Here is a 25,528-nt window from a genome sequence, read left to right as displayed (position 1 = left end):
ATCCAGGTCATAAAGTTATACATGAATAGGTATGAGCTACCGAATGCCATTTTTGGTGAGGTTGGACATTTACAAGTGAATATAAATTATAAACATTAGAAATAGGATGGCCATGCATCGTTTTTGCAAAAAATACCTTTTTCATTGTAAGCTCATTTACTTCTATGGCTACCACTGATGACAATTAAGCTATTTTCTGCTGAATGTGTTGCACTAATGTATTTTCTGTAAAGGAAAACTATAGTTAAATTTGAGATCTGTGTTGTGTGACAACTGCACATTTTAGTCGCCTTTTATTGTCCACAGCACAAGGTGCGCTTGTGTAATGATCACTATTTAATCAGCTTCTTGATATGCCACACCTGTCAGGTGGATAGATTATCTTGGCAAAGGAGTAACGCTCACTAACAGGGATGTAAACAAGTTTGTGCACAAAATTGTAGAGAAATAAGCGTTTTGTGCGTATGGAAAAGTTCTGGGATCTTTTATTTAATCTCATGAAACATGGGACCAACACTTTACATGTTGCGTTCATATTTTTGTTCAGTGTAGCTACAAATATAAAAATATATTGAAATAGTTCAGTTTTGACAGCCACGGGATGGTTTTTCCAATACTCTCATCAAATACCCTGATATACAGTATACCACCCAAGCCTAATTACCATGTCATTCAGTAAATCCACACCCCCTGAATTCCAAACAGTCCCACACTGTTACCAGGCTTTATGCACCAGAAATTTGAGCCTGGGGATGAGGTTAACCTCTCTGGCGCATGTGGGACGAACTCGTCCCACCTACGTAACAGCCACTGATATCCAGTGGCGCGATTTTTGAATCGTTAGAAATACTATTACTTCAATTTCTCAAACATATGACTATTTTACAGCTATTTAAAGACAAGAATCTCGTTAATCTAACCCCACTGTCCGATTTCAAAAAGGCTTTACAACGAAAGCAAAACATTAGATTATGTCAGCAGAGTGCCCAGCCAGAAATAATCAGACACCCATTTTTCAAGCTAGCATATCATGTCACATAAACCCAAACCACAGCTAAATGCAGCACTAACCTTTTATGATCTTCATCAGATGACACACCTAGGACATTGTGTTATACAATACATGCATGTCTGTTCAATCAAGTTCATATTTATATCAAAAAACAGCTTTTTACATTAGCATGTGACGTTCAGAAAAAGCATAACCCCCGCAAACTTCCGGGGAATTTACTAACAGTTTGCTAAATTACTCACGATAAACGTTCACAAAAAGCATAACAATTATTTTAAGAATTATAGATACATTACTCCTCTATGCACTCGATATGTCCGATTTTAAAATAGCTTTTCGGATGAAGCACATTTTGCAATATTCTAAGTACATAGCCCGGCATTACAGGGCTAGCTATTTAGACACACACCCAGGTCAGCCTCCACCAAAATCACATTTCCTATAAGAAAAATGTTCTTACCTTGCTTGTTCTTCGTCAGAATACACTGCCAGGACTTCTACTTCAATAACAAATGTTGGTTTGGTCCCAAATAATCCATCGTTATATCCAAACAGCGACGTTTTGTTCGTGAGTTCTAGACACTATCAGAATGCTACATCACGGTCTCGAGCATGGCGCATTGGCGTGACAAAGAATTTCTAAATATTCCATTACCGTACTTCGAAGCATGTCAACCGCTGTTAAAACCAATTTTTATGCCATTTATCTCGTAGAAAAGTGATAATACTCCGACCGGGAATATGCATTGAGCCTAAACAGCCGAATTAAATTTCTCCTCAGGAGCGAATCGTGCACGCGCCTCATTCAAAGGTCCTCTGAGCCGCCACTTGCCAAAGGCGATAATGTGTTTCAGCCTGAGGCTGCCTCGTAAACCTTCAGGTATTTCCCGGGTTCTGAGAGCCTATCGGAGCCCTGGGAATTCACGTTACAGCTAAGATCCTTACTTTTCAATAAACAGATGCAAGACGCACGACTCCTTGTCAGACAGGGTACTTCCTGCATGAAACCTTGTCAGGTTTTTGCCTGCCATAGGAGTTCTGTTATACTCACAGACACCATTCAAACAGTTTTAGAAAATTCAGAGTGTTTTCTATCCAAACCTGAACAATAATATGCATATTCTAGCTTCTGAGTTGGTGTAGGAGGCAGTTAAAAATGGGCACATATTTTTTCCAAAATTCTCAATACTGCCCCCTAGGCCAAACAGGTTAAGCTTCGCCCAATCCACCCCTACACCTTATGCCCGAGACGCTTATGTTCTATTTCCTTTGTATATATGTGTGTGTGCACATACATACATACGTCCGTCCATCCATCCATCCATCCATCCTTTGGAAAGTATTCAGACCCCTTGACTTTTTCCACATTTTGTTAGGTTACAGCCTTATTCAAAAATGTATTAAATTGTTTGTTTTTCTCAATCTACACACAATACCCCATAATGACAAAGCAAAAACTGTTTTTTAGATTTGTTTGCAAAAAACTGAAATATCATATTTACATAATTATACAGACCCTTTACTCAGTACTTTGTTGAAGAACCATTGGCAGCGATTACAGCCTTGAGTCTTCTTGGGTATGACACTACAAGCTTGGCACACCTGTATTTGGGGAGTTTCTCCCATTATCCTTTGCAGATCCCCTCGGGCTCAGTCAGGTTGTATGGGGAGAGTCGCGACACAGCTATTTTCAGGTCTCTCCAAAGATGTTCAATCGGGCTCTTGTCGAGACTTGTCCCGAAGCCACTCCTGTGTTGTTTTGGATGTGTGCTTAGGGTTGTTGTCCTGTTAGGTGAACCTTCGCACCAGGCTGAGGTCCTGAGCACTCTGGAGCAGGTGTTCATCAAGGATCTCTCTGTACTTTGCTTTGTTCATCTTTGCCTCAATCCTGACTCGTCTCCTAGTCCCTGCCGCTGAAAACAACCCCACAGCATGATGTTGCCACCACCATGCTTCACTGTAGGGATGGTGCCAGGTTTCCTCCAGACATGACGCTTGGTATTCAGGCCAAAGAGTTCAATCTTGGTTTCATCAGACCAGAGAATCTTGTTTCTCATGGTCTTGAGAGTCTTTAGGTGCCTTTTGGCAAACTCTAAGCGGGCTGTCATGTGCGTTTTTTATTGAGGAGTGGCTTCTGTCTGGGCAATCTACCATAAAGGCCTGATTGGTGGAGTGCTGCAGAGATGGTTGTCCTTCTGGAAGGTTCTCCCATCTCCACAGAGGAACACTAGGGCTCTTCCATTTTAAGAAAGATGGAGGCCGCTGTGTTTTGGGGGACTTTCAATGCTGCAGAAATGTTTTGGTATACTTCCTCAGATCTGTGCCTCGACACAATCCTGTCTCGGAGCTCTACGGACAATTCCTTTGACCTCCTGGCTTGGTTTTTGCTCTGACATGCACTGTCAATTGTGGGACCTTATATATTTGTGCCTTTCCAAATCATGTCCAGTCAATTGAATTTACCACAAGTTGTAGAAACATCTCAAGGATGATCAATGGAAACAGGATGCACCTGAGCTAAATTTCGAGTCTCATAGCAAAGGGTCTGAATATTTATGTAAATAAGGTATTTCCATTTTTTTATTTTTTTTATTTTGAAACCTGTATTCGCTTTGCCATTATGGGGTATTGTGTGTAGATTGCTGAGGAAATATTTTTATTTAATCCATTTTAGAATAAAGCTGTAACATAACAAAATGTGGAAAAAGTCAAGGGGTCTGAATACTTTCCAAAGGCAACGGTATGTAATATATTTTCAATAACTACAAATATATTTTCACCTGTTCGAAACGAGTGTACAAAATCGAAAGTAAAAGACGCAAAAACAAAACGTAATAACGGAAGCATATAAATGGCACACAGAACAGATCTACCACAAAACAGATCTACCGCTTCTAGAACTTGCTTTTAATTAGAATGACAGAACAATTTGGTCAGGCACCCAAGAAGTTACATATTGTAACTTTAAATAAAACCAGAAAGAGGCAAACTTTAGGCTGCTAGGGGTATTCAATGTCTGCTTTTTTTACCCTCTACTAATAGGTGCCCTTCTTTGCGAGGCATTGGAAAAACTGGTTGAATCTGTGTTTGAAATTCACTGCTCGACTGACGGACCTTACAGATATTTGTTTGTGTGGGGTACAGAGATGAGGTAGTCATTCAAAAATTATGTTAAACACTATTATTGCAAACAGAATGAGTGCATGTGACTTATTTTTTACCCCTGAGCTTGTTTAGGCTTGCCATAACAAAGGGGTTAAATACCAAAAGCATAATCAGTGTTCTAACCCCTCCCTTGCGGTACTTAGAGGTAACTTCATTGCTCCAGACCAGCGCAAGGGGGAGTTAGAGCACTGATTATGCTTTTGGGTCCTACTGTGTCTCTGACAGTGAATGGGCGACATAAACCTAAATAGAAATGGATAATTGTGTACGACTTCAGTATTACTTACTGAAAGTGTTGTTAGACTATGGTTTTTATTTTTGTGTGGACCGCCACACTGGGTAGCACAGAGAAACATTTTAAGGGGGCATTGCACTAATATTGGCGCTGACTAGGGAAAGGTTCCCACTGTCCTTAGTGCCAGTCTGCACGTTCAAACTAAAACAAACTAAAACAATGTAACTAATAATGGCATCTTTATGTTTTCGTTAATAAAATACCCTTCAAAATGCAGATGTTGATTTAGTTATGGATCCGTAATTAATTACTAGAGGAATATTATCACTGAGTTACAGAAATATTGTAACAAAGTTCTCTAATGAAGGTAAACAAATTGTAGTTTACTGGAAAATACTCTTTCAAACACACACGGTCACGTTGTACAGTGCCATTATGGCTAACAGGGAGCTGGACAATAGACTTGCCTAGGAGGAGGGTTGGGGGAGAATTCTATCCTCAAATTAATTTCTTAGTTAGGTTGGATTTAACACAACCGGCCATGATTGGTTGGAATTTCAGTTTAATCGACCAGAAAAGACAAAACGAGTAATACTAAAACAAAGTATTATTATTATTATTTATCACATCCGACCGTGATTGGGAGTCCCATAGGGCAGCGCACAATTGGCCCAGCGTTACTCTCACTCTAAAAACAGAAAAAAAATGTTTTGGCCTTTACAAATATTATTTTGACCTTTATTCAGATTACAATCATTCACTTTGGTTTTTTGAAAACGAAAAAACCTCATATCGTTATATATTAAGTTGATGGCACAGTCATATAGTGGCACCTACATAAAGCTGAGTGACTCACTCATTCATGGCTTTGGATCAAAAGTACCAACATTGTTTCTGTCTTTATTAAAGAAATGATTTGGTTATGCTGACCTGGACACCATGTACAGCCCATTATGGGCTATTAGCAGGACAATATACCTTTACCAACACCTCTCTGTATTTTGATACTTTGTGGATGGGGCCTCCCCAGTGGCACAGCTGTCTGTAAAATGCTAAATGCGTTGCTACAGATACCCGTGCCGGCCGCCACCGGGAGACCCATGCGACGGCTTTTGGTTTTAATTTAGAATTCTCCAATCCTCTATACAGTTGAAGTCGAAGTTTACATATACTTATGTTGGAGTCATTAAAACTCGTTTTTCAACCGCTCCACAAATTTCTTGTTAACAAACTATAGTTTTGGCAAGTCGATTAGGACATCTACTTTGTGCATGACACAAGTAATTTTTCCAACAATTGTTTACAGACAGTCAATTTTAAGTGAAATTATCACAATTCCAGTGGGTCAGAAGTTTAAATACACTAAGTTGACTGTGCCTTTTAAACATCTTGGAAAATTCCAGAAAATGATGTCATGGCTTTAGAAGATTCTGAGATTTGAGTCAATTTGAGATGTACCTGTGGATGTATTTCAAGGCCCACCTTCAAACTCAGTGCTGCTTTGCTTGACATCATGGGAAAATCAAAAGAAAATCGCCAAGACATCAGAATTTCTTTTTTAGATCTCCACAAGTCTTCTTCATCCTTGGGAGCAATTTCCAAACGCCTGAAGGTATCACGTTCATCTGTATAAACAATAGTATGTAAGTATAAACACCATGGGACCATGCAGCCGTCATACCGCTCAGGAAGGAGACGGGTTCTGTCCTCTAGAGATGAATGTACTTTGGTGCGAAAAGTGCAAATCAATCCCAGTAAAACAGCAAAGGACCTTGTGAAGATGCTGGAGGAAACGGGTACAAAAGTATCTATATCCACAGTAAAACAAGTCGTATATCAACGTAACCTGAAAGGTTGCTCAACAAGGAAGAAGCCACTGCTCCAAAACCGCCATAAAAAGCCAGACTACGGTTAGCAACTGCACATGGGGACAAAGATTGTACTTTTTGTAGAAATTTCCTCTGGTCTGATGAAACAAAAATAGAACTGTTTGGCCATAATGACCATCGTTATGTTTGGAGGAAAAAGGGGGAGGCTTGCAAGCCGAAGAGAACCTTCCCAACCGTGAAGCACGGGGGTGGCAGCAACATGTTGTGGGGGTGCTTTGCTGCAGGAGGGACTGGTGCACTTCACAAAATAAATGGTTTCATGAGGATGTAAAATTATGTGGATATATTGAAGCAACATCTCAAGACATCAGTCAGGAAGTTAAATCTTGGTCGCAAATGGGTCTTCCAAATGGACAATGACCCCAAGCATACTTCCAAATTTATGCAAAATGGCTTAAGGACAACAAAGTCAAGGTATTGGAGTGGCCATCACAAAGCCCTGACCTCAATCCTATAGAAAATTTGTGGGCAGAACTGAAAAAGCATGTGCGCGCAAGGAGGCCTACAAACCTGACTCAGTTACACCAGCTTTGTCAGGAGGAATGGGCCAAAATTCATCCAACTTATTGTGGGAGGCTTGCGGATGGCTACTCGAAACATTTGACCAAAGTTAAACAATTTTAAAAGCAATGCTTCCAAATACTAATTGAGTGTGTAAACTTCTGACCCACTAGGAATGTGATGGAAGAAATAAAAGTTGAAATAAATCATTCTCTCTACTATTATTCTGACATTTCACATTCTTAAAATTAAGTGGTGATCCTAACTGACCTAAGACAGGGAATACTTAGTTGGATTAAATGTCAGGAATTGTGAAAAACTTAGATTTTAAAGGTGTATGTGAACTTCTGACTTCAACTGTATGTAACTTTTGGCAGAGTCAGGTCATATTTTTCGACATACTGTAGGCCTACCGAAGGCAACATGAGTCTCAGTAGTGTTGAGTATTGTACTGTTAAAACAGGTGAAGGTCTTATTTATTTAAAGAGCATATTGAAGTTAGAAGAAATAGTATTTGAAGCAAAAACCTACAACTATTTTAGTTTTGCACTGCTCTGAGACAAACAAAGGGACTGGTCTTGATAAATCAATGAGATTTTTATTTTCACTGGATCTCCGTTTGGGTATTGGTTAGACTTGAATTAATAAATATGGGTGGAGAAATGTTATGCACTTTATTTAACTAGGCAAGTCAGTTAACTTCTTGGGGCTATGTGGGACGTTAGCGTGCCACCCGTGGCAAATTTGAAACCAAATAAATGTCAAAATTCAAATTTCTCAAACATACAACTAACTTACACCCTTTGAAAGATAAACATCTCCTTAATCTAACCACGTTGTCCGATTTCAAAAAGGTTTTACGGGGAAAGCATAAAGTTATGTTAGGAGAGTACATTGACAATAGCTGTGTGTAATGCATTGTCGATTCAAAGACAGGCGTCACCAAAACCATAAAATCAGCTAAAATTATGCACTAACCTTTTACAATCTCCATCAGATGACACTCCTAGGACATTGTTAGACAATGCATGCATTTTTAGTTCTATCAAGTTCATATTTATATCTAAAAACAGCGTTTTACTATGGCGTTGATGTTCAGGAAATCGTTTCCCTCCAATACCGGCAGTCAAGTCATGACAACAAAATAATTAATTAATATTAGAAAACATTGGTAAAATATTATATTGTCATTCAAAGAATTATAGATTTACATCTCTTGAACGCAATGGACTTGCCAGATTTAAAATTAACCTTACTGGGAAATCACACTTTGCAATAATCTGAGCACTGCGCCCAGAAAAATACGCATTGCGATACAGACTAACCGCCATGTTGGAGAGATCTAAAATCGAAAATACTATGTAAATAATCCATTACCTTTGATTCTCTTCATCAGATGTCACTTCCAAAGAATCCCAGGTCCATAACGAATGTAGTTTTGTTCAAAAAAGCTCATCATTTATGTCCAAAAACCTCCGTGTTGTTAGCACATGATCTAAGCCAGCCGGACTTCACTTCACGAATGGAAAAAATATATTTACGTTCGTTCAAACATGTCAAACGTTGTATCGCATAAATCATTAGGGCCTTTTTTAACCAGAACATGAATACAATTCAAGGCGGACCATTGGGTTCTTTTTTAAAACGTTTCGGAATGAGAGTACCCACCATTAACTCGCGCGCAAGGTGTCTAATGGGCCATCACCGTTCCAAGGCTCTTCTTCAGTCAGATCTCAGAGTAGAAGACTCAAAACACTTTGTAAAGGCTGGGGACATCTTGTGGAAGCAATAGGAAGTGCCAAAACATTCCTCAGCCCCTTTGTTTTTCAATGGTATAGGCTTAAAGTCAATTCAACACATCAGGTATCCACTTCCTGTCAGAATCTGTCTCAGGGTTTTGCCTGCCAAATGACTTCTGTTATACTCACAGACACCATTCAAACAGTATTATAAACTTTAGGGTGTTTTCTATCCATATATAATAAGTATATGCATATTGTAGTTACTGGGTAGGATTAGTAACCAGATTAAATCGGGTACATTTTTTTTATCCAGCCGTGAAAATACTGCCCCCTATACCCTAACAGGTTAAGAACACATTCTTATTTACAAGCCTACTCCTTCCTCCCCGTTGGGGAATTGAACCCCGGTCTCCCACGTGCCTGCACGACACAGGGATTCTTTAGCTAAATAGCCAGGTACTGTAGCCTACTCCGACCGTCACGTTGTACAGCGCCATATTTTCCGTTCCATCCTAACGTAACCCAGAGGGTTTTTCTTGAAATGGAAACACCATAATATTAATCAAATGAATTAAGCAAAATGTACTAAAATCAGTCCCATATACAATGTTCTTACAAAAACATTTGAAATTGTCTTGTACAGCCATTATTGAAGACTATAAAATCAATCAATCAAATGTATTTATAAAGCCCTAATTAAATCAGCTGATGTCACAAATTGCTGTACAGAAACCCAGCCTAAAACCCCAAACAGCAAGCAATGCAGGTGTAGAAACACGGTGGCTTGGAAAAACTCGCAAGAAAGGCCAGAACCTAGGAAGAAACCTAGAGAGGAACCAGGCTATGAGGGGTGGCCAGTCCTTATCTGGCTGTGCCGGGTGGAGATTATAACACAACATGGCCAAGATGTTCAAATGTTCATAGATGACCAGCAGGGTCAAGTAATAATAATCCCAGTGGTTGTAGAGGGTGCAACAGGTCAGCACCTCAGGAGTAAATGTCAGTTGGCTTTTCATACCCGATCATTCAGAGTATCTCTACTGCTCCTGCTGTCTCTAGAGAGTTGAAAACAGCAGGTCTGGGACCGGTAGCACGTCCGGTGAACAGGTCAGGGTACCATAGCCGCAGGCAGAACAGTTGAAACTGTAGCAGCAGCACGACCAGGTGGACTGGGGACAGCAAGAAGTCATCAGGCCAGGTAGTCCTGAGGCATGGTCCTAGGGCTCAGATCCTCCGAGAGTAAGAGAGCGAGAATTATAGATGCCCTCTGGTGGTAAAACTAGCACTAATGGTACCAGTTGCCATAGAATTCTGCGGCACCACGCAAGCTGTGCTGCAGTACGCTGCAACTTTTAAAGGATGAACCACTGTTCACAATCCATGTCTCAACTGTCTCACGGCAATTGTCATGCGTACATGCGCACACACACACACACACACACACACACACACACACTACCGTTCAAAGGTTTGGGGTCACTTAGAAATGTCCTTGTTTTTGAAAGAAAGCTAAAAAAATGGTCCATTTTTAAAATAACATCAAATTGATCAGAAATACAGTGTTAATGTTGTAAATGACTATTGTAGCTGGAAACGGCAGATTTAAAAAAAAAATGGATTATCTACATAGGCATACAGAGGCTCATTATCAGCAACCATCACTCCTGTGTTCCAATGGCACGTTGTTAGCTAATCCAAGTTTATTATTTTAAAAGGCTAGTTGATCATTAGAAAACCCTTTGCAATTATGTTAGCACAGCTGAAAACTGTTGTTCTGATTAAAGAAGCAATTAAAATGTCCCTCTTTAGACTAGTTGAGTGACTGGATTTTTCAGCTTTCGTGGGTTCGATCACAGGCTCAAAATGGCCAGAAACAAATAACTTTTGAAACTCGTCAGTCTATTCTTGTTCTGAGAAATGACTATTCCATGCAAGAAATTTACAAGAAACTGAAGATCTCGTACAACACTGTGTACAACTCCTTTCACAGAACTACGCAAACGGTCTCTAACCTGAATAGAAAGAGGAGTGGGAGGCCCCGGTGCACAACTGAGCAAGAGGACAAGTACAATCGAGTGTCTAGTTTGAGAAACCGATGCCTCACAAGTCCTCAACTGGCAGCTTAATTAAATAGTACCCGCAGAAGACCAGTCTCAACGTCAACCGTGAAGAGGCGACTCCGGGATGTTGGTCTTCTAGGCAGTTGCAAAGAAAAAGCCATATCTCAGGCTGGCCAATAAAAATAAAAGATTAAGATGGGCAAAAGAACAGACACTGGACAGAGGAACTCTGCCTAGAAGGCCAGCATCCCGGAGTCGCCTCTTCACTGTTGCTGTCGAGACTAGTGTCATTGGAACACAGGAGTGATGGTTGCTGATAATGGGCCTCTGTACGCCTATGTAGATATTTCATTCAAAATCAGCCGTTTCCAGCTACAATAGTCATTTACAGCATTAACAATGCCTACACTGTATTTCTGATCAATTTGATGTTATTTTAATGGACAAAAAAATTGAAATGTCCTTGTTTTTGAAAGAAAAGCTAAGTGACCCCAAACTTTTGAACGGTAGTGTACATGCATGCATGCATACATACATACATACATACATGCAACATACATACATTAAACAAAAAAAACGAAACGTCCTCTCACTGTCAACTTCGGTTTTTTTCTCCATCAAACTTAACATGGAAATATTTGTATGAACATAAGATTCAACAACTGAGACAAAAACTGAACAAGTTCCACAGACATGTGACTAACAGAAATTGAATAATGTGTCCCTGAGCAAAGGGGGGGATCAAATTCAAAAGTAAGTCAGTATCTGGTGTGGCCACCAGCTGCATTAACCTGTCTGGGCAAGCGTCCCACCCTAATCAACAGCCAGTGGAATCGCGTCGCGCTAAATGCAAAACCTCATAAATGCTATAACTTCAATTTCTCAAACATATGACTATTTTACACCATTTTATAGATACCCCTCTCCTGAATCGAACCACGTTGTCCGATTTCAAAAAGGCTTTACAGCAAAAGCAAAACATTAGATTATGTCAGCAGAGTACCCAGCCAGAAATAATCACACAGCCATTTTCAAAGCAACTAGCATGCATCACAAATACCCAAAACACAGCTAAATGCAGCACTAACCTTTGACAACCTTCATCAGATGACACTCCTAGGACATCATGTTACACAATGCATGCATTTTTCGTTCGATAAAGTTCATATTTGTATATAAAAACAGCATTTTACATCGGCGCATGACGTCCAGAAAATCTTTTCCCTCAAATGCTTCCGGTGAATTAGCGCTACAATTTACAAAATTACTATTCGAAAACATTGTTAAAATGTAATATTGTCATTCAAAGACTTATAGATTAACATGTCTTGAATGCCATCGCTTTGCCAGATTTAAAAATAACTTTACTGGGAAATCACACTTTGCAATAAACGACGTGGTATGCCCAGAAAAAAAGTCTAGGCTATACATGTTGGAGCCAACTTGGAACGATCAACCATCAAAAATACTATTGTAAATAATACCTTACCTTTTATCTTTATCAGAAGGCACTTCTAGAATCCCAGGTCCATAACAAATGTAGTTTTGTTCAAAAAAGTTAATTTATGTCCCAATAGTGTTAGCGCGCTCCGAAGGCTAGTGAAAATGTACCGTGTGCATCTGACTTGTCGTCAGGAATGAGCAAAAAAATATATTTAAGTTCGTTCAAACATGTCAAACGTTTTATAACATAAATCTTTAGGGGCTTTTTCAACCAGGGCTTCAATAATATTCCATTGGGACGGTTGCATTGTTTTTCAAAACGTTTCGAAAATGGAGAGTAGTCATGGGCGCCGACGTCACAATGGTAATGGCCCATCCCCTGTGACCAAGTGCCACAGCCTCTCTTTGGGTCAGTTACTACCATAGGAGACTCAAACCACTTTGTAAAGACTGGGGACATCTAGTGGAAGCCATAGGAAGTGCAAATGATTCACAAGCCCCTGTGTGTTTCAATGGCAAATGTTTGAAGTGATATCCACACATCAGATTTCAGTTTCCTGTCAGGATTTGTCTCAGGGTTTTGCCTGCCATATGAGTTCTATTATACTCACAGACACCATTAAAACAGTTTTAGAAACTTTAGAGTGTTTTCTATCCAAATCGACTAATTATATGCATATTCTAGTTACTGGCAGGAGTAGTAACCAGATTAAATCGGGTACGTTTTTTTATCCGGCCGTGCAAATACTGCCCCCTAGCCCCAACAGGTTAAACAACACAATGTAACTCCAAGTCAATCACACTTCTGTGAAATCAAACTGTCCACTTAGGAAGCAACACTGATTGACAATAAATTTCACATGCTGTTGTGCAAATGGAATAGACAACAGGTGGAAATTATAGGCAATAACCCCCAATAAAGGAGTGGTTCTGCAGGTGGAGACCACAGACCACTTCTCAGTTCCTATGCTTCCTGGCTGATGTTTTGGTCACTTTTGAATGCTGGTGGTGCTTTCACTCTAGTGGTAGCATGAGATGGAGTCTACAACCCACACAAGTGGCTCAGGTAGTGCAGCTCATCCAGGATGGCACATCAATGCGAGCTGTGGCAAGAAGGTTTGCTGTGTCTGTCAGCGTAGTGTCCAGAGCATGGAGGCGCTACCAGGAGACAGGCTAGTACATCAGGAGACGTGGAGGAGGCCGTAGGAGGGCAACAACCCAGCAGCAGGACCGCTACCTCCGCCTTTGTGCAAGGAGGAGTAGGAGGATCACTGTCAGAGCCCTGCAAAATGACCTCCAGCAGGCCACAAATGTGCATGTGTCTGCTCAAACGGTCAGAAACAGACTCCATGAGGGTGGTGTGAGGGCCCGACGTCCACAGGTGGGGGTTGTGCTTACAGCCCAACACCGTGCAGGACGTTTGGCATTTGCCAGAGAACACCAAGATTGGCAAATTCGCCACTGGCGCCCTGTGCTCTTCACAGATGAAAGCAGGTTCACACTGAGCACATGTGACAGACGTGACAGAGTCTGGAGACGCCGTGGAGAACGTTCTGCTGCCTGCAACATCCTCCAGCATGACCGGTTTGGATCAGTCATGGTGTGGGGTGGCATTTCTTTGGGGGGCCGCACAGCCCTCCATGTGCTCGCCAGAGGTAGCCTGACTGTCATTAGGTACCGAGATGAGATCCTCAGACCCCTTGTGAGACCATATGCTGGTGCGGTTGGCCCTGGGTTCCTCCTAATGCAAGACAATGCTAGACCTCATGTGGCTGGAGTGTGTCAGCAGTTCCTGCAAGAGGAAGGCATTGATGCTATGGACTGGCCCGCCCGTTCCCCAGACCTGAATCCAATTGAGCATATCTGGGACATCATGTCTCGCTCCATCCACCAACGCCACTTTGCACCACAGACTGTCCAGGAGTTGGCGGATGCTTTAGTCCAGGTCTGGGAGGAGATCCCTCAGGAGACCATCCGCCACCTCATCTGGAGCATGCCCAGACGTTGTAGGGAGGTCATACAGGCACGTGGAGGCAACACACACTACTGAGCCTCATTTTGACTTGTTTTAAGGACATTACATCAAAGTTGGATCAGCCTGTAGTGTGTTTTTCCACTCTAATTTTGAGTGTGACTCCAAATCCAGACCTCCATGGGTTGATAAATTGGATTTCCATTGATTATTTTTGTGATTTTGTTGTCAGCACATTCAACTAATGTAAAGAAAAAAGTATTTAATAAGATTATTTCTTTCATTCAGATCTAGGATGTGTTGTTTAAGTGTTCCCTTTATTTTTTTGAGCAGTGTTCATACATGCATACATGCATAACCAGTCAAGTTTGGACACCTACTCATTCCAGGATTTGTCTTTATTTTACTATTTTCTACATTGTATAATAATAGTGAAGACATCAACCTATGAAATAACACATGGAATTATGTAGTAACCAAAAAAGTATAAATATATTTGAGATTCTTCAATGTAGCCACCCTTTGGTTTGATGACAGCTTTGCACACTGTTGGCATTCTCTCAACCAGCTTCATGAGGTGGTCAACTGAAATGCATTTCAATTAACAGGTGTGCCTTGTTAAAAGTTAATTTGTGGAAATCCTTTCCTTAATGCTTTTGAGCCAATCCCTATTTGGTAAAATAACAAGTCAATTTTATGCAAGAACAGCTCAAATAAGCAAACTACAGTCCATCATTACTTTAAGACATGAAGGTCAATCAATCTGGAAAATGTCAAGAACTTTGAAAGTGCATTCAAGTGTAGTCGCAAAAAACATCAAGCGCTATGATGAAACCAGCTCTCATTAGGGCCGCCACAGGAAAGGAAGACCCAGAGTTACCTCTGCTGCAGAGGATAAGTAAATTAGTGTTACCAGCCTCAGAAATTGCAGCCCAACATCAACTGTTCAGAGGAGACTGCGTGAATCAGGCCTTCATGGTCGAATTGCTGCAAAGAAACCACTACAAGGACACCAATAAGAAAAAGAGGCTTGCTTTTGTCAAGAAACACGAGCAATGGACATTAGACCGGTGGAAATCTGTCCTTTGGTCTGATGAGTCCAAATTTTAGATATTTGGTTCCAAACGCCGTGTCTTTGTGAGACACAAAGTAGGTGAACAGATCTCCGCAATTGTGGTTCCCACCGTGAAGCATGGATAAGGAGGGTATGGTGTGGGTGGGCTTTGCTGGTGACAGTCAGTGATTTATTTTGAATTCAAGGCGCACTTAACCAGCATGGCTACCACAGCATTCTGCAGCAATTCGCCGTCCCATCTGGTTTTGGCTTAGTCCCACTATCATTTGTTTCTCAACAGGACAATGAACCAACACACCTACAGGCTGTGTAAGTCCCATCTGAACAAGGAGAGTGATGGAGTGCTGCATCAGATGACCTGGCCTCCACAATCACCCAACCTCAACCCAATTGAGATGGTTTGGGATGAGTTGGACCGCAGAGTGAAGGAAAAGCAGCCAACAAGTGCTCAACTTATGTGGGAACTCCTTCAAGATTGTTGGGAAAGCATTCCAGGTGAAGCTGGTTGAGAGAATGCCAAGTGTGCAAAACACTTTTTTGGTCACTACATGATTCCATGTGTTCATAATTTGGATGTCTTCACTATTATTCTACAATGTAGAAAATAGTAAAAATGAAGAAAATACCTTGAATGAGTAGGTGTCAAATTTTTTTTTGTGTTACACAGGCAAGCTACTTAATTGTGTTGTGATCACTTATTTGACACGTTTCCTACCTTCTCTCCATCTTTCTTCCTATACCTGTTTTTTTCTTCTTCTCTCCCCCCCTCCAGGACCTGAACAAGAAGCAGACCCAGAGGGACCTGGAGTGTGCCATGCTGCTGAGGCACCACGAGTCCACCCAGGAGCTGGAGTTTCGTCAGCTGGGAGCGGTGCAGCGTACGCGGGCCGACTTGATCCGCACGCAGCACCAGACGGAGCTCACCAACCAGATGGAGTACAACAAGAGGAGGGAGCAGGAGCTCCGGCAGAAACACACCGTGGAGGTCCGCCAGCAGCCCAAGAGCCTCAAGGTAAGGCTCTCCCTCCCTCACTTCCCCCTCCCTCCTTTCTTCCCTCACGTTCCCTCCTTTCTTCCCTCACGTTCCCTCCTTTCTTCCCTCACGTCCGCCCCACCCTCCTTTCTTCCCTCACTCCGCCCTTCTCCCTTCCCTCCGCCTTTCTCCCTTCCCTCCCTCACTCTGCCCTCTCCCTTCCCTCCTTCACTCTCCCTTTCCTCCCTCACTCTCCCTTCCCTCCCTCACTCCCCCCTCCTTTCTTCCCTCACGTCCGCCCCTCCCTCCTTTCACTCCCCCCTCTCCCTTCCCTCCCTCCCCCCTCTCCCTTCCCTCCCTCCCCCCTCTCCCCTCCCTCCCTCCCCCCTCTCCCCTCCCTCACTCCCCCCTCTCCCTTCCCTCACTCCCCCCTCTCCCCTCTCCCTCACTCCCCCCTCCCTCACTCCCCCCTCTCCTTTCTTCTCTCTCTCCCCCCTCTCCTTTCTTACATTTACATTACATTTACGTCATTTAGCAGACGCTCTTATCCAGAGCGACTTACAAATTGGTGCAATCACCTTATGATTCTTCCCTCTCTCCCCCCCTCCTTTCTTCCCTCTCTCCTCCCCCTCCTTTCTTCCCTCTCTCCCCCCCTCTCCTTTCTTCTCTCTCCCCCCTCTCCTTTCTTCCCCCTCCCCCCCCCCTCCTTTCTTCCCTCCCCCCCTCCTTTCTTCCCTCCCCCCTCCTTTCTTCCCTCCCCCCCTCCTTTCTTCCCTCCCCCTCCTTTCTTTCCTCCCCCCCTCCTTTCTTCCCTCTCTCCCCCCCCTCTCCTTTCTTCCCTCTCTCCCCCCCCTCTCCTTTCTTCCCTCTCTCCCCCCTCTCCTTTCTTCCCTCTCTCCCCCCTCTCCTTTCTTCCCTCTCTCCCCCCCTCTCCTTTCTTCCCTCTCTCCCCCCCTCTCCTTTCTTCCCTCTCTCCCCCCTCTCCTTTCTTCCCTTTCTTCCCTCACTCCTTTCACTTCTTCCCAGTCCAAGGAGCTCCAGATCAAGCGTCAGTTCCAGGACACTTGTAAGATCCAGACGCGTCAGTACAAGGCCCTGAGGAACCACCTGTTGGAGAGCACTCCCAAGGCCGACCACAAGGCGGTGCTCAAGAGGCTGAAGGAGGAGCAGACCAGGAAACTGGCCATCCTGGCCGAGCAGTACGACCACTCCATCAACGACATGCTGTCCACACAGGCTGTGAGTAAGGCAAGGACCCTACCGTGCACCTCTCCTACACCTGACAACTACGAAGACGTTATACTACAGAACAACTACACACACACACACACACGCAGAGAGACAACCCAGACAAAGACATGCACACACTGCAGATCACACCCATTACACATCAACTGCACACCTACATATTAAACGAGCTACACCAAAAATGTATACCAACAAATTTCAGTTCAACAAACACCTACTACGTCCATGCTAAGCTCTAGAACTACTAAAATTACAAATTACGACTACAAATACCACATTTTGAGTGGTAGACTTCCCAAAACTGTCCATTTAGACCAGGGTGTGCTCTACTGACGTCCAGCCCTCCCCCTCTTCCTCCTCTAGTTGCGATTGGACGAGACCCAGGAAGCAGAGTACCAGGTGCTGCGGATGCAGCTGCAGCAGGAGTTGGAGCTGCTGAACGCTTACCAGAGCAAGATCAAGATCCACACAGACTCCCAGCACGAGAGAGAGGCCAATGACCTGGAGCAAAGGGTGTCCATCCGCAGGGCCCTGCTGGAACAGAGGGTGAGAGCGAGACGGAGAGTTGGGTGGAGGGGTGTCTGAAGGGATTGTGTGTGTGTGTGGGGGGGGGGGTTGTGTGTGCGCAAGAGAATATGTACAATATACATTGACACCAAAAAGGATAGGCCACTTAAAAAATTATTGGGACACAACCAGTTTGTAGTCTTATTGCATCCCCCCCTCTCTTAGATTGAGGAAGAGATGCTGTCTCTGCAGAACGAGCGTTCAGAGCGTATCCGTACTCTACTGGAGCGCCAGGCCCGGGAGATCGAGGCTTTTGACTCGGAGAGCATGCGCCTTGGCTTCAGCAACATGGCGCTGACGGGCATCCCCGCCGAGGCCTTCAACCAGGGCTACCCCAACCCCAGCCCCTCCTCTGGCCCCGGGGGCTGGCCCTCCCGCCCTGTCCCTCGCTCCGGGAGTCACTGGAGCCACGGTGTGCAGAACTCTGTGGCTCCCCCTTCGTGGCGTAGCCAGAACAGCTGCAGTGGTGGAGGGTTCAGCCGTGCCGAGTCGATCACTTCGTCTCACGGCCTGGGGAGGGATAGTGAGATGAACATGAGTGGTAGAGGCCACTCCTCCAACTCCTCATCTTCCTCCTCGTCCTCCCACCACCATCATCACCATCACCAGCAGCCACAACAACACTACCTCCCCCAGCACCACCACCAGAGCACGCCACACTTGTACCGAGAGAGCCGCGAGCGCGAGGACCGTGAGAGGGACAGGGAGAGAGAGTGGGGAGGAGGACACCACCACCACCACCACGGAGGAGGAGTTCACCACCACCACCACCTCTCCCAACACGCCTCAGCCCAGTCCCTGGCTCTCCTGCCACCTCCCCCTCCCCCACCACCCATCTCCCTCTACTCTTCCTCCCCGCCCTCCTCCTCCTCCTCCTCGTCTTCCCAGGGAGGGGGATACGGGGGTCTGGTGGCCAGGGGCCCCAGCCTGATGGCCCTGAGGAACAGCCCCCAGCCCCTGAGGAGGACGGCCTCAGGGGGGCCTGGCGGGGCAGGGGGGGGCGAGGGGGGTCTGAGCCGGAGCACCTCGGTCACCTCACACATCTCCAACGGCTCCCACCTCTCCTACTCTTAAAGGGGAAGGGCAACGATAGGCTCCACCCCTCAGTCTTAAAGGGGCGCGGTAAGAGAACAAACCAAGCCTGCCCCTTCTGAGACTGCGTCTGAAACGACACCCTAACCCTCGTATGGGGAATAGGGTGTAGTTTGAGATATGCCATGCAGTGAGTAGTGTGTGTGTGTGGGGGGGGGGGGGGGGGGGGTGAATGTCCCTGCTCTCTATTCTGCAAGAATGTTTGTTCATGGAGGGGGTGGTGCTAACAGGTTTACCACCACAAAGGGTGGAGCCAAAGCAAGTCCACTGTTCCTATTGTTCAAGGGGATTATTTTTATTGGAAGAGGTCATCTCTCACAAATTCAGGGGAGGGGTTTAGATGAGGGAGGGGGTGGGGCTATTAACAATAAGGTCAGACTGGCCTGGCCACCAGTAGGGGTCAGTTGAGCAGACTAGCTGCTTAGAGTAGACAGACACCATAGAGTATTATGTCTGCACAGACAGACGGAAGGGATACAAGTGGGAGGAAAGGGGAGTTTTAACAGCAATAGGTTTCTCTGCTGACATCAAACTGAGAGAAATGAATGGATGTGGCGATACTGCTCTATTTGAAAGAGGGTGCTTTAAAATATAATGTAAACTATGTAAATAACGCAGAAACTAACACGTGAAGCATACTAGTTAATGATGGGTCGTATACTGTCCATTTGTGGTGAAGCAAGGAGTTGAACCTCCAGAGGCAACTACAGAAACAGTTGGGTTTTTTTGGTAATAGGATTTTCAAATTGATGACAAATGTAACACTGCCATCCGGTGGCTCGGCTGACCCAAGACAACTCTGCCACTGCCGAGCAATAATTTCCCTGTGAACATTCTGAAAGTGGGGGTGTGTACAGCGCTGAATGCTCGCTTAGTTTTTTCACGCTTGACCCATTCCTGGACACACAGCCTGGTAGGTGTGTGTAATGTACATGTGCATAAAGCAGTTATTACAGTTCAATGCATGAAAGTGATGTACAGAAAGCATTTGTATTCATACATGTTTATAGAAATGCATATAAGTATATAATACCTGTCAGAAGTTTGACAGTAAAATTGAAGATTGTTCACTGTTCAACATCTTTGTCCTACATTGTACTTAGTGTACATAAAAGCACTAACTCTGAAACGCTGGTAGAGTAATAATATTGATAATTTTGCCATGTGAATAGAAATTGGAAAATAGTTTTGAAGGAAAATAGATATGTTTGCTATTATTGTTATTATTACTACTAGAGCAGTTGTAATGTTTGTTCACACAAAGTTTTGTTTAAAGAACATTTTTTTAAATGTTTTAATTGCCAATTTTGACCACTAGGTGGGGAGTAAGAGCAATGTTACTGTTATGGAGCGCTATGGAGGGTGAAAAAATTCATTGTTTTTATTATTTTTTAAAGAGAAGAAAAAACACTACCTTTCCCCAAGCATTCCCTCTGGTCTCAGGGTCGGAGTCTACTGGGCAGTGCATTACCACAAAAGGTTGTAGTGTTATAGAACCAGTATTAAATGTGGACGGGGCCGTTCATGTTTTTAGCTGTATGTGTCAATATATTGAATTCTAGATCTACCATACAGTGTCTCCTAAAGTCAGCCTCTGTAATCCAGCACGTTTTGTGCCATATTGTACCTCTCTTCTTGTGGTTCATGTTGATACGGACCAGCCAAACTTGTTGATTGTACACTACATTACTTATCCTATACACTACTACACCCCACCAAAAATACTCTGAATTTGTTGGTTTAATTTATTTGGTCTTTAAAAATATCTAAACAGCCTAAAACAAGGAAGTGCATACATTATAAATAACTTGGAATATGAATATTACGTTGTCGTTTCTTAACTCCCGCCTTCCTTTCTGGAAGTTATTTCTGGATAGAATTGGATTGAAGCGAAGTGTCGCCACTGTTATGCTTTCACCTTCCCACTCATCAGTAGTCAAGTAAAAGAAAGAAATTAGCCATTTTAAAGTATTCTAACCGAGCCCAGAATCTCTTGTGTAGAGAATCATCTACCATTGGCTCCTAAACTCACACTGCCAACTCTGAACAGCACCAACATTACAACAAAATGGTGGGGTGGGAAACATTGGTTCTCCAGTGGTGCATTTCAATACTCTAACCTCTAAGTTACCTCGACACGTCTGGGGTCGTTTACTTCAGTTTACACGTTGTTCACGACGGAACATGCTGGATTTGTTTTCAGAGGCTGTGATTTTTAGACTAGGGCATGGAGACTGAGCTGATGGGACAGAGAATGTGTGATGCTGATGTACGCTTAGGGGTGGGTCTCAATAGTCAAAAGTAGTTCATTTTCCTTGTTTCATCCCCTTTACCGGCATATAGAAAACACAGCACAGGTGAAAGGACTTTGATGGAAATTCACTTTAACCTGTCCTTTCACATCATTGCAAACGGAGAGATGAGGGGGGGACTCGTAAGACTATTGAGATACAACTCAGTTGGTGGGGCAGGGATGAGCGAGAATCTGATAGAAAGAGGAGTGGATGTGTGTGGTGGGATATAGAACTGTTGTACAGAGAGGCCAAGTTACGTTCAGGTTCAATGCAAAGTGGAGTGGAGGTCTGCTACAGAATTTGTTGTACAGAAACACAAGTCATTTTGAAAAATAAAAAAAGGAAAAGTGGCTTATTGATGCTGTCTTCATTTGTACCTACTTGGTTGGATTGTGTGTCAGTTCAAAGGAATGCCCACAAACTACATTAGTTGGTGTAACTAACCATGAAAGATGTAAGGTAAAGACTACATTTTGTGCATCCTTTCAAAAGGAAATTCACTTGGGGAAAACCACTCCAGGGCCCTTAGGGGTGCTGATCTAGAATCAAGTCCTCCCTGTCCATGTAATCTTATTTGTTATGATCTAAGAGGTGTAACTGATCCTAGATCAGCACTCCTATAAGATATTTGAGAGTTGATAGTGGAGTTTGTTTGCAGGGATTGACATTTGTACTCATTTGTGTGCCTTTGCATGCTAGGCTAATTACACTAAACAAAAATACAAACACAACATGTAAAGTGTTGGTTTCATGAGCTGAAATATAAAACATCCCAGAAATGTTCCAGACGCACAAAAAAAAAGCTTATTTCTCTCATTTTATGCACAAATTTGTTTACATCCCTATTAGTGAGCATTTCTCCTTTGCCAAGATAATCCATCCACCTGACAGGTGTGACATGTCAAGAAGCTGATTAAACATTGATCACTACACATGTGCACCTTGTGCTGTGGACACACAACACAATGCCACAGATGTCTCAAGTTTTGAGGGAGCATGCAATTGGCATGCTGACTGGAGGAATGTCCACCAGAGCTGTTGCCAGAAAATTGAATGTTAATTTCTCTACCATAAGCTGCCTCCAACGTCGTTTTACGGAATTTGGAAGTACGTCCAACCGGCCTCAACCATGCCAGCCCAGGACCTCCACATCCGGCTTCTTCATCTGAGGGTGAGCGCTGAGGAATATTTCTGTCTATAATAAAGCACTTTTATGGGGAAAAACCTCATTCTGATTGGCTGGGCCTGAGTCCCAAGTGATGGACCTGGCTGCCAAGTGGGTGGGATTATGCCCATCCATGGCTGCACCCCTTCCCCACTCGTGAAATCCATAGATTCGGGCCTAATGAATTTATTTAAATTGACTGATTTCCTTATATGAACTGTAACTCAGTAAAATCTTTGAAATTGATGCATTTATAATTTTGTTCAGTGTATTTGTTAGCATGGCCTGCTAAATGTTTGTAGCCCACCGCTAATGATAATGCTATGGCTACACATGGGCTGTTCAGTCTGATGCCATTGTCTCACATTAGTCCTTATTGTGCAGATGGTTAATATTTTACTGGTATAATTGTATGCAACGGTGACAGTGCCTTTCCCACATGGTAGTCATATCCAGACCCAGTGCTTTATCCTGACCTTCTAGCATACCCGACATGGCTAACGCTAGCTTCAGGTTCTACCTGGGCCTGCTTACTATTCAGCCATCCATGTTCATTGATATGTGATTCAGGCACTGCAATATTATCCATGTTTAGCTTTATGGCATGTTTATCTTCATAGTGTGCAATTGAGAACATTTTTACTGTATTTAGCTTAACTTATGATGCAGTAGTGTGCAATTATGTATTGGATTAATTTCCTTGTAAGCCTTCTGTGTATAACTTTGCATGGTTAATTCTACTTCCATTTCTCTTACCTCCTAGAAACCGCACACCCTGTTTTAAAGTAACCAAAGTGAACCGGAGTGTTTAATGGTGCCTGGAGACATTTTTTTACCGAAAAACTATTCTACATTGCATTCGGAAAGTATTTAGACCTCTTGACTTTTTCCACATTTTGTTGTGTCACTGTCACATCCTTATTCTAAAATGGATTAAATAAAAATGTCCCTCATCAATCTACCCACAATACCCAGTAGCGACCCGTCATTCAGGGCAGGTGGAGCATGGGGTGTGTTTTGAACCCCACATTTTTTGTAAAAAATTATGCAGTACCAGGTAAAAGTAGTAGTAACCAAAAAAGTGTTAAACAAATCGAAATATATTTTATATTTATGCTGCCTTGATGACAGCTTTGCACACTCTTAGCATTCTCTCAACCAGCTTCACCTGGAATGCTTTTCCAACAGTCTTGAAGCAGTTCCCACATGTGCTGGGCACTCGTTGGCTGCTTTTCCTTCACTCTGCGATCCAACTCATCCCAGAGCATCTCAATTCAGTTGAAGTTGGGTGATTGTGGAAGCCAGGTCATCTGATGCAGCGCACTCCTCCTTGGTCAAATAGCCCTTACATAGCCTGGAGGTGTGTTGGGTCATTGTCCTGTTGAAAAACAAATGAGTCCCACTAAGCGCAAACCAGATGGGATGGTGTATCGCTGAAGAATGCTGTGGTAGCCATGCTGGTTAACTGTGCCTTGAATTCTAAATAAATCATTGACGTGTCACCAGCAAAGCACCATCACACCTCATCCATGCTTCATGGTGGGAACTACATATGCGGAGATAATCCGTTCACCTACTCTGCGTCTCACAAAGACACAGCGGTTGGAAGCAAAAATCTCAAATTTGGACTCATCAGACTAAAGGACAGATTTCCACTGGTCTAATGTCCATTGCTCATGTTTCTTGGCCCAAGAAAGTCTCCTTCTTATTGGTGTGCTTTAGTAGTTGTTTCTTTGCAGCAATTTGACCATGAAGGCCTGATTCACGCAGTCTCCTCTGAACAGTTGATGTTGAGATGTGTGAACTTATCCTCTGCAGCAGAGGCAACTCTGGATCTTTCAATCCTGTGGCCGTCCTCATGAGAGCCAGATTCATAATAGCACTTGATGGTTTTTGCGACTGCACTTGAAGAAACATTCAAAGTTCTTGAAATGTTCTGGATTGACTGACCATGTCTTAAAGTAACGGACTGTCATTTATTTTTGCTTATTTGAGCTGTTCTTGCCATAATATGGACTTAGCCCTATTTGGTAAAATACCATCTTCTGTATACCCCCCTACCTTGTCACAACACAACTGATTGTCTCAAACGCATTAAGAAGGAAAGAAATTTCACATATTAACTTTTAACAAGGCACACCTGTTAATTTAAATGCATTCCAGGTGACTACCTCATGAAGCTAGTTGAGAGAATGCCAACAGTGTGCAGCGCTGTCAAGGCAAAGGGTGGCTACTTTGTAGAATCTCAAATATAAAATCGATTTTAACACAATTTTGGTTAATAAATATTTGCACATTTATAAAGAAACAAAAACAGAAATACCTTATTCATACTCTTTGCTATGAGACTCAAACTGAGCTCAGGTGCATCCTGTTTCCATTGATCGTCCTTGAGATGTTTCTACAACTTGATTGGAGTCCACCTGTGGTCAATTGATTGGACATGATTTGGAAAGGCACAAATATGTAAGGTCCCACAATTGACAGTGCATGTCAGAGCAAAAAACCAAGCCATGAGGTTGAAGGAATTGTCCGTAGAGCTTCAAGACAGGATTGTTGTCGAGGCACAGATCTGGGGAAGGGTTCCAAAACATTTCTGCAGCATTGAAGGTCCCCAAGAACACACTGGCCTCCATCATTCTTAAATGGAGAAATCAATGGAGAATGCCCTTGGTCAGGGAGTTGACCAAGAACCCGATGGTCATTCTGACAGAGCTCCAGAGTTCCTCTGTGGAGATGGAAGAACCTTCCAGAAGGACAACCATCTCTGTAGCACTCCACCAATCAGGCATTTATGGTTGATTGACCAGACGGAAGCCACTCCTCAGTAAAAGGCACATGACAGCCTTCTTGGAGTTTGCCAAAAGGCACCAAAAAGACTCTGACCATAAGAAACAAGATTGAACTATTTGGCCTGAATGCCAAGTGTCACATCTGGAGGAAACCTGGCACCATCCCTACGGTGAAGAATGTTGGTGGCAGCATCATGCTGTCGAGACAGGCACTGGGAGACTAGTCAGGATCTAGGGAAAAATGAATGTAGCAAAGTCCAGAGAGGTACGTGATAACCTGCTCCAGAGTGCTCAGGACCTCAG

General features: G+C 43.3%; 1 protein-coding gene across 3 annotated transcripts in view; it reads left to right on the top strand.

The window, feature by feature from the left end:
* Window positions 1-21,618, top strand: part of LOC115192158 (serine/threonine-protein kinase TAO2) — a 54,696-nt gene extending 33,078 nt beyond the window's left edge. For 2 of the 3 annotated variants that reach the window (XM_029750355.1, XM_029750354.1), the window contains exons 17-20: window positions 15,867-16,106; window positions 17,094-17,315; window positions 17,679-17,861; window positions 18,048-21,618. In XM_029750355.1, the coding sequence (XP_029606215.1) occupies window positions 15,867-16,106; window positions 17,094-17,315; window positions 17,679-17,861; window positions 18,048-18,956 (1,554 nt within the window). In that variant the 3' untranslated portion in view covers window positions 18,957-21,618. The remainder of the gene's footprint in view (window positions 1-15,866; window positions 16,107-17,093; window positions 17,316-17,678; window positions 17,862-18,047) is intronic. The other variant, XM_029750356.1, reaches the window with a different exon arrangement.
* The last annotated feature ends 3,910 nt before the right edge of the window (window positions 21,619-25,528 follow it).

Source organism: Salmo trutta, chromosome 4, assembly GCF_901001165.1.
Source record: "Salmo trutta chromosome 4, fSalTru1.1, whole genome shotgun sequence".
Classification (NCBI taxonomy): Eukaryota; Metazoa; Chordata; class Actinopteri; order Salmoniformes; family Salmonidae; genus Salmo; species Salmo trutta.
The sequence above is the reverse complement of the archived record's forward strand: the minus strand, read 5'-3'. Positions and strand labels throughout refer to the sequence as shown.